Below are 17,442 nucleotides of genomic sequence, written 5' to 3'. Positions count from 1 at the left end.
GATTCAAACGCATCTGCGTAGATACGAAATCTTCTCTTTCACGGATGCTACAGTTGAATATTGTTACATTGAGTATAAGAAATACATACATGCAAGCCATAAACATGGAAAGACTAGTTTCCCACGAAGAAACGGTGTAAATCTCACATTCAACAAAGTCAGCACTTCTTGTTTTTAAGATCCAATTCGGGTCCTCTCCCCTTTGTATGTGGACTTCCGTGCACCTTGTGCTGCTAATGACTGAGGAAGAGGTGGTACCCTGTGTGTGCGGGGGGTGGGGGCGGAGGAGGGGGGGTGATCTGGCACGTCCCCTCATGTAAATATAGCCCGATGGATATCACTCTCTCCTGAAAGGAATGCCCACTTTGCCTGCAGCTCAGTAGGACTGACTGCCAAGCGAGCCAACCTCTTTCTCCTGATTGGCTGAAGGAGAGACCAATGGGCGGAGGTTGCCGACAGGCATTAAAACACATGGCAGAGGCAAAAGCGCCGGAGACTCTCAAAGAGCGTTTCAGAGAACAAATGTACCAGTGGATTAGGATGCGCCGTGGATTTGTGGGTTCATATTCATCGCTTTTGGATCTGGCGTTTCTGCTCCCTTCTTCCCTTCAAAAGAGGTAAGGAGCATTCCTACTTTAAGCACTTTCTGGTGGATCGCTGACACTTTAAACTTGGACTATATCATTTTGGACATTTTTGCGTGGAGCACGTTAGCAAGGAGCTTGTCGTTGGTCATAGTGTTAGCTACAGTTTGAATTTGGGAATCCGAGCCGGCTGTCTTTGGGGGAGCCAGCAGCAGATCGTTTTGTCGTGGCTCCTAAATGCCATAGCTAAAAATATGTAAGCATGCCTGGAACCGTTGAGCAATACGAGAGTCTCTCTACAGCATCTGTTTGTGCTCATAACTTTCCACGCACCAGCTGCAGCGAGAAGAAATGTATGCCCCCGCCCTATGCCGGCACTTGACATTGTATGCACTCCAAGGGTATGCATGGGAGCGTAAGGAGAAAGGCACGGTGTAACGATTCGAACTGTGCTATATGTGTATAGATACTGCCTCCTGGCAGACATGTTAAGGCAGCACATATATATGACGGGACCGGGTAACAAGTGTCTAGCGGAAGCGAGGAGAGTCCTAGCGGCTTCCAGGCTCCGACTTTGTGCTCTGGAAAGATTGCATCATTCGTGACAGTTGCAGAAAAAAAGAGATGGGAAATAGCTGACTTATTCATCAGCCTAGAATGCGAGCCAGAGTGAGCTCCGCGCTCGTCAGACTGAGCAGCAGGTGCGCAGCAGGGCTGTCGATTGACTTTTCAACAGGGCAGGTGCGGGGTTCAGAGCGTTCTGATTTCTATGTATGTGTGTGTGTATATATGTGTATATATATATATATATATATATATATATATATATATATATATATATATCCCCAGTTTCTATTCTACTTGTCGGAGCTGTCGGGCAGCATTGCCTCAACCCCTCTCTCCGATCCCTACTTTCTTTCCACTGATGCGATAACTCGTAAATATCACAGTGTGCGAGTTTTCTCTAAGCATTATGTGACCATTCTTGATATTCATTTCGCTCTCAGAATGTCACTATCACATACACCAGCTTTATCTGCCAGGAAGAAAAGAGGATTGTTAGATGTTAGGCATTCATATAGGGGTGTATATTATAAAACGTTTCCATGCCAACATGATAATACGAAACATTCTCTTTATAGCGCTAGTTGCTCTGCTTTGCGGTTTTATCCCACTTTACATAACGTGCTACTTTTAGCGAACTCTGGGGAAAACCAGTGGCGTAGCCAGTGCGTCGTGCGTTCCTGGGCAAGGAAGGGGATTATCGATGTAGCTGCTGTTATTCTTAGAATACACCAATAATCTTGGTTTAGTGTCCCCTGAATCCTTTGGGCCCCGGTGCCACTGCACCTGCTGCACCATAGAACTGCACGCGGCCTTTAGAGACGGCTAGAACCGGGAAGGTGCCATGGGACAGGCTCTGGGGATGAAGACAGAGCAACCTATAAGCTTTCATGAAAACATCATGCTTGTATTGTCGACACCACGAGGATGAATGGCGTGAAACCAGCGGCCTCGAGGTGGAACACAAACCTCTTCAGCAGAAGCATTTACCTTACAGTTTCCTAACTGTGAGCGAGCGCAGCCCAGATAAGGGCTGAACTGGAAAACTGAAGATGGGAAAGTTTGGGGGAGGGAGAGGGGTGGGACACATTGTAAGCCTTCCTGGGAAAATTGAGCTTCGCCTTTTTTCCATGAGCAGCTTGCGGCGGTCATATAAAAAGCATTAGCCGCTGCTCGGTGTCTTGTGGCTGCGCAGAGCGCCGCGTGTGTGTTTACAGAGGGCAGCAGAGGCCGCCTCGCGGAGGCGCATTACAGTAGCAGCTCTGCTCTCATAGCAACATGTGCCCGGAGGCGGTGGCGTCAGCCAGGGAGCACAGTGCGCTCGTTAGCGGTCCCCGGGCGCCGCTCCCTCGGTCCCCCGAGTGCGCTCGCAGCTTCTGCGCTGCTCCGAGCCCGGGCTGGGCCTGTGATGTCTGGCTCGTCCAGCCGTTCCGTCCTTTCAATCTTTAGGATTCCTCTCTGCGGCTCTGAAATGTTCACTATGGTGGAGCTTCGTCAGAGGGGCTCTCAACTAGTTTTAGCCGCGCTGCTGACTCTCTTTCCATTTCATACATATTCACAACGCAGCCAATAATAAGGCACACAATGTGAGCCGGTGCCTCTGGAGAGTTTCCTAATGCGCCTAGTCATGACATCACAAGCAGTCTGTAATCAGCACGACATTGAAGCACAGCTCAGGTGGTGTGATATGCCCTGAAGAAGGTCGGCCAGGTATTGATATAGCGCCCAAATCCAGCCCTTAGCACCAAACAATGTGTTCACAGTTGTGGTAATTGAGAGAAATGAGGGAGTGACGCACAGAGCGATGTGACGGCCGCAGCACGAGAAAAACTGGGCAGGAATTGAGTGCTGGTGACCACCATCTCACACTTATACCGAACCCCTTTATAAATCAACCCCATACTGTCCGCGTGGAAGGCAGCTTTTCTATCAGGTAAAACAGGGAGCACACTGATATGTTTACATTGTGGGGAGGGGAGTCGGAGACAGGACACCTTGTATCAAAAGCTATAGAGTACCCTCAGTTTTATATCTAACATTTGGAGTTCGAGAACGTTGCCTTGGAATTGCCATAGAGTTTTATGACGTTACTGAGTCGTTACAGAGTTATTCTCTCGGGCCTCTGCCGCGCCATCAGCCTTTCAGACAGAGAACAACCGAAATATGTAGGAATTTTTTTAGCTTTATTATATTCATATTTTCTTGTATGAAGGATGTCACATGATTGTGGTTTGCTCTTATGTAAACTCATTGATTGCATACAGTCTATCATTTGCAGATGTAATTATTTTATTTCCATTTTCCAAAAGCAATACTCATGCAAGACGTTAGTTTATCTGCAGTGTGCAGTTCATTTCCAGGCTGAAATCTGCCATCTGTCTTGCTGCACGCTGATTTGGGTGGTCAAAGATTGGGAGCACAGTGTACATCATTTGCGGTTTATGGAGCCCTGATGGAAGTGTTCGCATAGGTCAGTGGTTGGGGATGTCACAGGGTGAGGAAGCAAGGAGACATTTAATGGAAGTCTAGAGCTGCTCGCATCGCATGCAGTGTGACATTTTAGTGGGCAGGAGCTTAGTACCACATTTCCCTACCGTACTGCGCACCATGACCGTCACCGTTGGGGAGAAGTACAGCAAGGGAAAATAACCTAACTCTACCACCCCCACACCTTCTGGGTTGTTGGGTGCTCTTGTGTGGTAGAAGAGAGAGTATTAAATATCTGGTGCCACCTGGCTTCATCCTGAATTCTGATTCCTGGAATTTGGGGTCCCGAGTTTGGGTAAATCCCAAAAGGTGTATAGCACCTGATGGTGTGTTGGCTAATTAGGTGGGCAATCAGTGTATGTTACATCTCTGCTGGCCATCCTTGGATCGCCCCTAGGTTAACCCATTTCTTGCCTGGCCTACATATGAAATGATAAACAAATAGCAAAGCTCTCTCCATCACTAACTGGTGTGGCCATGCCTTTTTCATAAGGTCTTCACTCTGTACATATATGCGTGTAAACCAGGGCAGTATGTGTTAGGTGGGCTATGGGATATCCGCTCTAAAGGAACAATTCGCTAATAGGTAGTTGCTCCCTGAAGAGGTGATGGAACAACAATATATGTAAGTTTTATATCTGAGGTCAGAAGGGGCGCAGAGGTCCAGCAGTCGTTTTTAAAATTCAGGCCCACTGAGAACATTCATAGTTCCAATTTGTTTTTCACATTTGAGCAACGAAGAGGGCATTTAGGGAACTTTTGACAGTTGTTAGAGCTTCTTAGGTCCTTCTGAGAGTTCTCTGTCACTTCTAACAAAGATGTGAGAACGATTATGAATCAGAAATCAGCATTTCTAGTCTTTAGTACCAAGACCACATTTTCCCTGTACTGGGACATTTGCAGATATTTCACCTTACCATGCATACTGTTTTATCAACACACAAGCACAGCACTAGGCACATGCATACATTCTAGCTAATAATGTTCATATAAAAAGGCTTATATGTTGGAGAACCTGCAGAACATGACAGGTTCCAAAGCACTGTAGGCTTTATCCAACTCATTATGCTCTGGTTTATCATAAACTGGAGTTACTTCACTTCGCGTTGTAGGTGTCCTCCATGGTTTAATGTAAAAAGAGAACATGACGTATCACATCACTTTACAAAATGAAGACAAGCTTTGTGGTGCACTAAGACCTATGCTAAATGAATTGCTTGAAACAAATCTAATAACTTCTTAAGAGAGGATTACAGAAGAACTGAGAGAGAGATAGAATTGTGAGAAATGAAAAGAGAGATATTCACACAGACAGATTGATAAGGGGCTATGCCATTGAACAACCCAAAATAAGGAGTATTCCTACAACCCAAGCAGAAATTGCTAACCTTGAAAAAATGATGGCCTGACAATACTATATCAATTGTGTCAAAATGTTCAGTGGAAGCCATTAAGATTTCAGCTAATCTGCCTCCACAAACCGATGCATAGGAGAAAAGGCCCAAGACCATCATTCACCCAAACACACCTATGTAACCAAACCACACATATTAGTATGCTAGACATAGTCTTATTATCTGTGGAAAATTTGAGAGGACAAGATACCATGGAATTAGCATGTAAAAAAAGAGCTTGCACGCGCACACACACACACACTCAATCTCTCTCTCTCTCTTAACAAGCAATTAATGCTGCAAATCACAGATGTTAAGCAAAGGCTCAATTTGCTCATAAGTCTAATAGCATTTATAAGCGGTCTGGTCTATATAATCACAGGTATAACCATAGAGTGCAGTATAGGAACACAGTTGGAATTCAACAGTGGTGTTCAGCGTGGACAATATATTGAGTGCATGGAGGTCATGAACAGCACACGCCTGGTTATTTCTTCTGTCACTCCAGTCCCCCTATCTCACTGTGTTTGTGTTAAACATTGCTCTACTTGTTCCTCCTCCAGTCGCTATACTCACTACTTAGTTGCCTTGGCTTTGCTCTGTTTTCTCATGATGTGACATCTATTCTCCTTGGTTATGGCTTTAGTGTTTACTGGTTGGTACACTTTCAAATATCATTACATATTTCGCTGTCTGTGATAGCGACAACCTGGGATACAAACATGAGCTTGCCAGAACTTCTGTTTACATTCTATGATCACATGCAACACACGGTCACTGTCCATCATTGGCTTTGCTACATGGCTGTGGGTCAATCTAGAAACTCTGGTGCTAGTATCATACAGTGAGCACCTCTATCTCAAGAAACAAGGCACACTTTCAAGAGAGCACTGAGTGACTGCTTGGAAGAGAACATCTCTGTTCACCATCTGACTTGTAAGCTCAGGTCAATACATCTTTTCCTTCAGATCTGGAAAATATTGTTTGCTGCAGAAAAATATATTTTCAAGTAAAATAATTCAGGATGTGACAGATCAAAGTATTCATACGCGGGAAACTTTCTCTAGGATCTCTGACATTGAAACAGATTCACATGTTTGTGCAGGAACATAATCAGTTTTGCGGCAGGGGAAGATAAGTATCTCAGAGATACTTCCTCGCCCGCATGCTCTCCACCTGAGTAGAGAAAGACAAAGGAGGCACATAAAAAGATCGCAAAGTGCCCTAGGCCTAGTGAGTTAGCTCGAATTTTTTGACCATTTTACTTCCACGACACAAATACCACTTATGAAAACTTTAGAGCTTAGCAGTTTGTCAAGTATTCCATGGTATGCGCATGAACTTTCGAAATTGGATATAAAATGTAACATAATTAGCTTGGGGTAAACGTGGTGGTCTGAATCCCATAAGGAGGCATGCACCATATTACACACATACAACAGTTCTAAGTTTTCAGGTGTCTTTCTGATCTAGTTCAAAGGGGGACACATTGTTCCTGTAGCAAGTAAAGAGAGACCACAATTGACGGTAACTTATTTGGCACCCAATAAAGAGAAAAGGTAGGCTCTCGATTAAAGGATGAAGACAGCACAATGGTACTCATTGCATCGAGTTAACAGGGCTGGGACCTTGAGTCAACCCTGACTGGTGTCGAGCCTGTGACCAGTAGGGTAACCTAACTACTCTGCAGCAGGGGCTCAATGGACTGATCTATCTAATCCCCAACAAGTATAGCACGCACGTCAGAAGGGTATTAATGAGAATTACATGAAAAAGAAGAAATAGCTTCAGCTGCTTTCCAATTCTTAAGTGTGGCATTCTGGCAAGCATGTGAAATTAAGGTTCAGTGTAAGTGGAAAAAATAATATTTCCAAAAATGGAGACAAAATATTCAAACAGGTGTAAACGTAGAAGGACTCGATCATTTCTTTATTAAGTCTTTTGGGAGCCATTTTTAAACTGGCTCTCACGAAGCTGACAGACACTGCCAAAACCCTCTAATGTATTCGAGTTTTTACAGATGACTAATCGCAGAAAATATGTGTTAGAACGCACACTTGCATAATTGCTGAAAGCCTTTCCCGAGGCAGGGGAATGAATGCATCTTCTGCCGGCGGCGCGCGAAACACATGTTTAATCCTCCTCACCGATGGATCTCTTTTTAAAAAAAAGTTTAACGCCGCATCGACTCATCTGAGAGAAATCACCCAGGAATCTGAAATGTGGATCGCTTTGAGAGCAGTCCTACATTCGTCTCCATCGATACATGTACTGCACTTTCTTTCAAACACTTGTCGTGTGTTATTCGCAGCCGTCATTAACAGCCTGTACTGCGTTTCTGGCACGAGTTCAGACTCATTTAGTTAATGCCATTTTTCCTACACAGCTGCCTGGCTATTTTTAGTCAGCCGTTGTTGCGGTGCTTATTAAGCTCACTGACAGCGGTGCACATGCTTGGGGTGCATTTCTGTGCGACGTTATATGACGTTGCTGCAGTTTCCACCTGCACCAGTGACCCTTGTGCGTGGTGACGCAGCGTAAGCGCTGAAAGAGGGGAGCAGGCGGGCCTAAAGTAGGGCTCGGCAAAAGTGCATGCGTTTCAGCGTGTGCAGTACCACTGATGCGACATCTTAATGATTTGGGGGGCTCTGGGTAAGGCATGTTTTGTGAGCCCGTGTCCGTAACAACTTGTAAACAATGTTTTACCCTTTTTCTGCTAAAACAAACCTGCATGATGCCAAACAATTCTTAATCATATCCTAAAGTGCAGTATCAGGATTACACAAAAACAATACGTCTTGCCCATTATTGGTTTACGTGTATTTCAGAAAGATTGTTTTTCTGCCGATGTATTCCTTATACATTGTCTTCACTCTCAGTAGACTTGTTTGAGCAGAAAACGTGCAGGAAGAACCCGTGACGCAGAACAGAAAGTGTGGCAGGGCCAGGGCTGCAGAAGCTTCCTAAATTTAGAAATTGTATGGGAAGTACATGTAGCAAGTACCTGTTGTCAATTTAGCATAAGAGGATCTCACAATTTTCAAACGGATGACCGCCATGGCAAGGTTAATTTACGTAATAGGTGTAATTTTTGCAAAATGTAGCAATATTGCACAATTCTGCCCTCCTCCTGTAATGGGCCCAAAAGAAAGCAAGTCCTCCCTTCTCTCAGATTGGGTAATCAAGGACAGCTAGAAATGGGATGCAGTGGGCCCCCTCATCCCTGATCCTACTGCACATGCTGCTGTAATAATCATTATGCCACTGCGGATGTGTGAGGAATTGTGGGTGGTCCTCAAAGGAGGAAATATCAGGTGGCAGATAGCACATTCAGGAAGAGCCAGCTTGTGAAGGTGACACGGGCACTCGCTTGATAGACTGAATTTTGTGATGCTCGCCGTCAACAAAAGGATCACGTTCAGACTGCTCACCCACGCGCACAAAGCGCTCCACAACATGGGCCCCGACTACCTCAACAGCCGACTCTCGTTCTACACCCCCACTCGCCAGCTCCGCTCCACCAGCCTCGCCCTCGCCATCGTCCCACGAATTCGCAAAACCACCTCCGGAGGAAGATCATTCTCCTACCTGGCAGCAAAAACCTGGAACTCCCTCCCCACTCACCTACGACTGACCCAGGACCATCTCAGCTTCAGGAAGCACCTCAAGACCTGGCTCTTCGAGCAGTAGCAGCACCCCACCCCCCAGCACCTTGAGACCATCACAGGTGAGTAGCGGGCTCTATAAATGCTTGATTGATGCTGGTGTGTCAAGCAATGGGCAATGCGTGTCCGTTGGGATCCATTCCATAGTATAACAAACTCCTTGGTCTTCAAATGTTGACTACTCCTTGGGGAAGAGAGTGAAAGGTGCAGGCAATCGAGATGACATGTAATTTACATAACCATGAATAAGGTGGGGAATTACATTTCACTTCTTAATCTAACATTTGATTTCATCATAGTTTTTTGTGGAATTTTCATGGTGTGGACATACGCTGATGTCTTGCGGAAGCGTGTCATAAAGGTTAGCTTTTGTAAGTTGAGTGTTCCAATATGAAGTTTAGAGCAATGATATACTCAGGTGAAAGGGTGTTGCTGAAGGCAGGTCAATGGAGACAAACGTTCATAGTTCATCAACATCCGATAGGGCTTGTTCCACCACCCATCAGTAACCTCAGAAGTTTACATATTTTATTATATAAATATTCTGGATCACATTCAGGTATCTATCGGGGTGGCACAGCTGATGCTGCACTTAATGAGTGCTCTCTGGAGGTTGTGAAGGGCGTAATCCAGTTAGGGGGTCATATTTTCTACTATGAATTTTTGTTAGATTTACATGTAGTGGTTTTAGGTAGGGGTTATTTGCAGATTCTTTGGTTATACCAAAGTTCTGTCATGGATTTGCCCTCAAGGACATTGAGCGTCTGTTCAAAATGTAGGCTTTGGAAATACCAGGTTCGTGAGTTCACCAGCTGTTAACCAACACTTTGTAAAACCTGTTGCAGCAGACAAACTAAAGTGAGTGGGGTTATCTAAAACACTGGTATAATGGAACCCTTAATTGGAAGGAGACCTTTTACATTTTAACAGAATAGATTTATGTGTGGTGGGAGACAGATCACAGGGGTTGGTTCCAGTCTACTGCAGACTGCAGTAGATTACTTTTCACATTGGTTAGAATCCACCTGTTACAGATAAACACATGTAAAGTCTTCACATCCTTGAATTCATGGCCAGAAAATTATAAGATACATTTTTGTGGTATTTTTAGGTATCACACTTTTCAAGTGTTTCATGGGTTCAATGTGTTTGCACTTGCTTCATAATGTTGTTTTTTCAAGCAAATTAGTCAAGATTACGCTTTAACACAAGTGGGTTCTCTGTTATGTTACATTTTCTTCAGCTGTAGATTCTTTGGTACATGTTTATATTTATATTAAATAAAGAAACACACTGGGGTATTTACTTTTGGGAAAGTAACAAGAAAACATGTAATGTACATTACTAGATGCATAAACTTGTAACTGATGTCTACTTTTTGGTTTATTGCAGGACATGTCTTACCTATGACAGATGACACCGCACTAACCCTGTTGTGTGTGCCAGAGGACCTCCCTTGGTAAAATCCAAGGGCCGTTGGAGACTGCCATCTCCATTTTTTTTGTCTAATTGTTTCTCGTGAACTTTCAAAACTGTTTCTCCAACGGGTTTGGCAGAAACTCAGACTGTTTTCTAAAGCAGAAGCACCGCAGTCCACAACAGTAGTGATGGGCAGCGTGCGAACCAACCGCTACAGTATTGTATCATCTGAGGAGGACGGCATGAAGCTGGCAACCATGGCAGTTGCCAATGGCTATGGGAATGGCAAGACTAAGGTACAAACTAGACAGCAGCGTAGGAGCCGCTTTGTAAAGAAGGATGGACACTGCAACGTCCACTTTGTCAACGTGAGCGAAAAAGGTCAACGCTACTTGTCAGACATCTTCACCACATGTGTGGACATTCGCTGGAGGTGGATGCTGCTTATCTTCTGTCTCGCTTTTATCCTTTCTTGGCTCTTTTTTGGCTGTGTATTTTGGCTCATTGCTCTATTACACGGGGATCTGGATGCTCCAGAAAGCAACAAACCATGTGTTTCCCAAGTCAGCAGCTTCACTGCAGCTTTCCTCTTCTCCATTGAAACACAAACAACAATTGGGTATGGCTTCAGATGCGTCACTGACGAGTGTCCCATAGCTGTTTTCATGGTGGTATTCCAGTCTATAGTCGGATGCATCATTGACGCCTTCATCATTGGTGCTGTCATGGCTAAGATGGCAAAGCCAAAGAAGAGAAATGAGACTTTAATTTTCAGTGACAATGCTGTGATAGCCATGAGAGATGGCAAGCTTTGCTTAATGTGGCGCGTGGGAAACCTGAGAAAGAGTCATCTGGTGGAAGCCCATGTCCGGGCTCAGCTCCTCAAATCTAGAATCACATCCGAAGGAGAATATATTCCCTTGGATCAGATCGACATCAACGTTGGCTTTGACAGTGGCTTTGATAGAATATTTCTTGTTTCACCTATTACAATAGTCCATGAAATTGATGAAGAGAGTCCATTGTATGACTTAAGCAAGCAAGACTTAGCTAACTCTGACTTTGAAATTGTGGTTATATTGGAAGGGATGGTAGAAGCCACTGCAATGACTACCCAGTGCAGGAGTTCGTATCTAGCGGATGAAATTCTTTGGGGGCATCGGTACGAGCCTGTACTCTTCGAAGAAAAGAGCTATTACAAAGTAGACTATTCCAGGTTCCACAAAACCTACGAAGTGCCCAACACGCCCCACTGCAGCGCAAGAGATTTGGCTGAGAAGAAATATATTCTCTCCAATGGAAACTCTTTTTGTTATGAGAATGAGGTGGCGCTCACGAGCAAAGAGGAAGAGAACAATGCTCAGCGTGTCCCAGAGAGCCTTAGTACACACATGCATCTTGACATGGACCCTCATAATCAAGCAGTGGTTCCACTCGAACCTGCCTCTAGACCACTACGACGAGAGTCCGAAATATGACTGACTTATTGCCATTTGTTATTGTTGAAATTTTGTCAGTCCATGGCACATTGAGGTCAAAAAGGGCCCTACGCTGTTTGCAGACAGTGGTACCAAAAGTGTCCTAGTAAGAAGTTTTGAGCTACCTGGACGGAATCCGGGGAGTTGTGAATGGACAGACACCATAGAATGAAGACAATGAACTAAGCATGACCAGAAGGCACATAACATGATGTACAAAACAGTTCATATAAACATTGCTATTTTAATGACAAAACTTGAACTTGCAGGCAAGATTGGGTTATTCATCTTTGGAATATTACTTCTTGGAGGGAACAAGGATGCTTTTTTTAATGGCATAACCAAAGGCAACAAGCATTGCCTTCAATCTCTAGTTGCTGCTAAGTGGGTGGACATTGTATTGTGGCTGTGGTTTATTTGTACGTAAAATATTTAAAAGTCAGTGTTGCACTTATATCTGCCATATTCGGCAAATTACTAAAAGTGGCGGAGCTGTGCACAGTCAGTGGTCAAAGGCAGCGATACCAGCATACATCAGGGTAGTGGTTTCTCGGCTAAACTTAATTCCTCTTTTGGTTACTGACTGGCATTATGCAATCATCAGCCAAACGACAGCCTTGAAAACAGATTCTTTTTTCTTGTAGCGCTGCATTTGATCGAGTAATGCTTAAATGTACCTACCTTTCTAGATACCAAAGAAAATGCACACATTTGCACCTAAAAGCTTTACTCACTGAAAGGGGCTGCAGAAAACAGACCGTGGACATGCATGCCCTCACTTGCACCTTACTCATAAGAGCTTTAAAAATAGGAAATACTCAGAATGTGTCCTGTCAACAGGAAGTATCATGTTTAGCTGCATTGAGATAACAATGCCATGGGCCAGCTCTCTACAAATATTAAACTTGTGCCTTTGTGCAGCCAAGTTAGCACTCTGAAAACTGAGCCATTAAGGGTGTACCATGTTATGTCCTCCGCCTCCTCCACTGTCTTGTTGCCCAGGAGCCCCCACGGTGATACTGTGTATCACGCTTTAGGGTGTCTGGGTAATCCGGCACAGACAAGAGCAAGAAGACCACAAGCAATCACTCAGCACCCACGATCATCATTATGCGGGGTGCAATACTTTTGAATCAAGTCATTGCTTGAAACAAAAGCCTTTTCTAGCAGGTGATACTGTAAACGAGTTTGCACTTTCTTTAACAAATGATTTGTTCTTAAAACCCAAATTCGTGTCTGTTGAAAGGTTGAAGGATATATGCCTAGTCCAAAGTCCTGGAATAAAATACAATAAAAAAAAAACTTCATGAACTGCCCGCCACCTCCCGGTTGCATAAGTGAATTTGGAAGTATAAATATATTTATAGTTTTTCTTCATAAGACAAAAATAGTGGCCTCTCTTCTTAAGTAATGAAGTGTCCCTTCCTGTATTGCAGATTCTTTACCAGAGAATCATCTTGGTAGGTTTAAAAAAGAATGTAGCCACAATTCTATTACAGTATTAGGTCACCATATGCCATTAAAAAAGCAGCTTGTTCAAATCAAATACCTTTTGGATTTGAAACATGTGAAGGCGCATGGCCATCTAGCTGCCTCGATGGTAGAACATGCTTGCATTTAAAGGGTGTGTTGTTATAGCGGCGCCGTCTGATAATAACAGGAATTACACTACAGTCTGTACTGGAGTTTTCTGTTGTCACCGCAAAATGCACATAGGGTGGCTGAATGCAGAAGTGCAGTGGCCGGCTCTCCTTAAAAAAACAACTTCAGGTTCGGTGTTCTGTGATTTGTGTTCCTGAGTGGAGGCTGATTTCTAGCATATTGCATTCTGGGGTGTCCAATGTTGGTTGACCAGTGCCAGAGCCATGACGCATTTTTGGAATATCCACCTGATGTCAATGTCCACACAATGGATGGAAATGAGAATCCGTTACGTGGTTAGTGTTTATTTTCAAAACCGGGCATGGCCGAGTCCTCATGGACCAATGTTGCTCCCACCCCCGCGTTAGTGAGACCTTTGCATTGGTGAGTCCTGTTGGGTTAAATTAAGTGCGGAACCCTTTTAAAAGTGAACGTTTGTAGATTTATATAACGTGGCTTATCATATGAGAGGGCATCCATGCGCTGTAGAGGGCATACACCTCATTGAACCCTGCCAACTGGGTAAATCAAAATGTGGATTCCAGTTTGTGCACGTTTAACCTCCTATGGTGGACCTCAGACACGGGCTGATACTCAGCAGTGCAGTTTGTGCCTTTCCATGGCAAACCAACCACAGTGGCCCACCTTAAAACGAGGTTTCTCAAATCCTGGGGTCTGGAGCTTGTTGGGAATCAGCAATGCTGTAATGAAGTCATCTGGTGGCATTCTCCATCGATTAGAAATCACAAACAATTTGGTAATGTTGGAAAGTGGATCACAGTATCTTGACATTTTCAAAGTTGGGTTAGAAAAGCATATGGTGTTCGGCCAATCAAAAGCTTGAGAGAGCCTGGTTTACAATTGAGCGTTATGAAGTGAAAACGAGATACAGACAAACTCACGGTATTTGTGAAGGTTACATTGAATGGTAATACATGTACTGCTGGCGTCATGTTTCCAAAAAGAATAATACCTAACTATACACCAAAGAGTATTTAGCGAGTGGCATGCAAAAAGTAATATTATGTGTGCATGGGCGAGCGGAAGAGACGAGATTCTCAAACTGTCTAAAATGCACCTTGTTGAACACTGAGCACAGTGGTGTGGGATGGTCGGCGGGTTGGTTGCAGGGAAGACATTTTAAAGGGAAGGAAACAAGCTACGTTTTGTGGTGCAAACCTCTTTTCCAGACAATCAACGTGTTTATAGAACTCTGTTTTTCGAGTGTACATTTTTATACAGCGCAAATATTTTCGTATTTAATGCCAAATGTAAATATAATTATGTAAAGACAAAAAATGCCATACAAAGTATACATTTATTACTGCAGTTTGGCTAGCGCCTAGATGCTACTGGATAGCAGGGTTTTAGCAACAATTTACAAGCCTTGCCAGGCTCTCACAGCTAAAAACGTAGGTTATTTATTTCGAGCATGATCTTTATTTTTTATTGTTTATTTGTGTGCAGCTCTTGGCATGTTAGCAGTTACTGGCTTTCGGATTGTTGGAATCTTATCAAGTGAGATTCCTTGCCGCTCTGCCGAAAGGACTAGTACAACCCTTTGTCTTCACTGAGCGATTCTTAAATTTGCAGATTTGCACTTACTGAATGAGGAAGTTAATTCTCCGAGTAAGACAGAGGCCTACAGCCTGTTGAACAGATGAATGGTACCTGCTTAGCTCCCTGCATGACCTTTTTTGAAAATGACTTTGTGAAGCCCAAGATGCCTGGAGGCTTTCCTCCTACCATCAACATCGAATTTAGGGGTGTGCTATTCTAGGAAAAAAATTGTTAAAACTAACAGAATGGTAATCGAGGAGGGAGCTGGCTACATGGATTTTTCAGTCCTTCCTGAAAATACTTGAATGGAGCAGTCTAATGATGTCTTAGACAGAACAATAAAACACTGCACAGAGAACCTTTCAAACTTCTGTTTTCCTTTGACCCGCCCTTCTCCCTTCTCTGCAACAGAAGTCTTTTTGTTAATTTTCCTTGACTGTTGCTTTTTTGGCAGCGACTCTCAGGTAGCTGTGGCTAACAGATCATTAGTGCCTACTCTTCACCTCTTTTTCAGATTCTCTGTAATCCTATGGAATAGGTCTATTGTATCACTTTGAGACCGGTTCGTTATTGCCTTTGAGGTTCATCCACACATTTTGTCTGTATTACCCTTGAGACTCATCATAGTACCATGCTTTGCACAGCTGGGAGTGGAGAGGAGCCTGGGCAAAGTGTACTTGTTAGTGGAAATTGAGGGAAAAGCTTTGCCCAGCCAAGTAATGTATTCCTTCTTGCAATGGAAGTTGCTTCTCTTTAGATGTGTACATTACAGTTCATCCCGCCACCAGCTGAAAGCATACCTGCATAACATGCAGTTTAGTTTGTTACTAAGCACTAACCTTGAAAAAAACACCTATTCCTTTAATCGGAAGGACCCATCCCCACCCCCTGATATTTTGTGACACCACAGTCCAGTTATTGTGAAGTCAGTTTTGTGACTATCACAAGTTTATTGCACTTGCTTCTGATAAACACCAATTTTGGGGCACGAGGTACAGTACATGCAATGGTTTGATAAATTATATAATATATAATGACTCCAGTGTGTGGCTGTGCACTTGTGGTAAAGTGACAAACTCCTCCTATGCTGTGTTTTTGGATATTTTTCTATCACATATCTAATGTAAAGACAAAGGGTTTGTACGGTATTGTGCTTGGTTGGGTTCATTTATAATTTGACAAAACAATATGTACTGTAATGTCTTGAAGCTATGGCTGCTTGTGACCATTTATGGTAGGATAGGACAGCATCCCCATCTCACAGCCAATCAAAATCAGTCTTACAATGTTGGCTTGCAGGTTTGGCATCGTGAACAATCTTGGCTTTCGACAATTGTTGTAAATTTCTATTTTTCTTGTTTGCAGCCTTTTGTATCGAAGTCTTCCTAAATGTACTGCACAAATCAAGGATTGTACAGATTTTTATATATAAATATATATATATATATATATATAATGTCTTATTTTATTATTTCTAAATAAAATCAAAAACTATCACATAGATGGTCTGTCGTTTTTCAGAAAAAACAGAAATGTTTTCAAAGTGGTTACACTGACTGCATGAATGAATCCCTCCTTTAATTGTATTATATTGTATTGTTTATAATATTTATAGAGCGCAACAAACACCCTACGGGTACCCTAGCGCTAAGATGTGTGACCACAGATCAAAATAAAGCAGGGGGGACAGAACCTAACATGAGCAATACTCAAAGATGGGAGTTCAGTTTCTAGGGAACAGCCACGTTTTAATCCTCTTCCTAAACATGGACAGGGTACTACATTGTCTAAGTTCAAGTGGCAATTCATTCCATAGTTTCGCAGCAGCAATGCTAAAGGCTCTTCCTCCCAGTCTGACCTTGTTGAACCTAGAAACCTTTGCCAAGCAGGCAGAAGAGGATCGAAGGCTCCAAGTGGGTTTGTACCACACTAGTTTCTTCTGTAGCGGGTTAGGGCTGAGACCATGCAGGGCCCTGAACACTATGCATAGGGACTTGAAATATGTTCTTTGCAGCACTGGGAGCCAGTGTAGCTCGGTTAAGCACATTGAGGCAGAAAAGCCTCTGGTCTGGACAGGGCTAATTTAGCTTCCTTATTCTGGACACGTTGCAATCGCTGAATCAGATATTTGGCGGACTCCAGCAGTGGAGCATTGCAGTAGTCAAGTCTGCTCAAAATAGCTCCATGTACTATTAATGCTCTGACCGGAATTGGAAGCAGCGGAAGGATCTTTCTCAGTTCTCTAATAAGACCAAAGCAACATCCCACAGTCTTATTCACTTGCGTCTCCATGGACAGATTGACATTAAACATAACACCCAAATTTTGCACCGTCTTAGATGGTGCCAGTGGAGCAGAAGTTCCAAGAGGCCAAAAATTGTGAGAGAGAGGCACAGGAACCTTCCCCACTGCGCAGTGTAAAATTTCGGTCTTATCCGAGTTGAATTGTAGAAAGTTATTCCGAAGCCACTGCGCAGTATCATGCATACAGGCATGAAAAGCCTCCAAGGCATTGGGTTGGATTCCATCTAAAGATAGAATGATCTCGATGTCATCAGCATAATTTACCAATTTCACATTATAAGCCCAAATGATATTAATCAGAGGGCTCAGGTATATGTTAAAGAAGATTGAGCTGATGGCAGACCCT

At 43.5% G+C, this 17,442-nt stretch overlaps 1 protein-coding gene across 1 annotated transcript; it reads left to right on the top strand.

The window, feature by feature from the left end:
* Positions 1-496: 496 nt before the first annotated feature.
* Positions 497-16,289, top strand: KCNJ2 (potassium inwardly rectifying channel subfamily J member 2). The gene is made up of 2 exons (XM_078654282.1): positions 497-617; positions 10,087-16,289. Exon 2 carries the CDS (start codon positions 10,302-10,304, stop codon positions 11,589-11,591), a length of 1,290 nt encoding a protein of 429 aa, XP_078510408.1. The 5' UTR covers positions 497-617; positions 10,087-10,301; the 3' UTR covers positions 11,592-16,289.
* Positions 16,290-17,442: the final 1,153 nt, after the last annotated feature.

Source organism: Lissotriton helveticus, chromosome 7 (assembly GCF_964261635.1).
Source record: "Lissotriton helveticus chromosome 7, aLisHel1.1, whole genome shotgun sequence".
In the NCBI taxonomy this organism is placed as follows: Eukaryota; Metazoa; Chordata; class Amphibia; order Caudata; family Salamandridae; genus Lissotriton; species Lissotriton helveticus.
This window is presented reverse-complemented; position numbering and strand designations above follow the sequence as displayed.

What these genes read in the sequence shown, in the direction of transcription:
- KCNJ2 (XM_078654282.1), top strand. Translation starts at nt 10,302, where the DNA reads ATGGGCAGCGTGCGAACCAACCGCTACAGTATTGTATCATCTGAGGAG.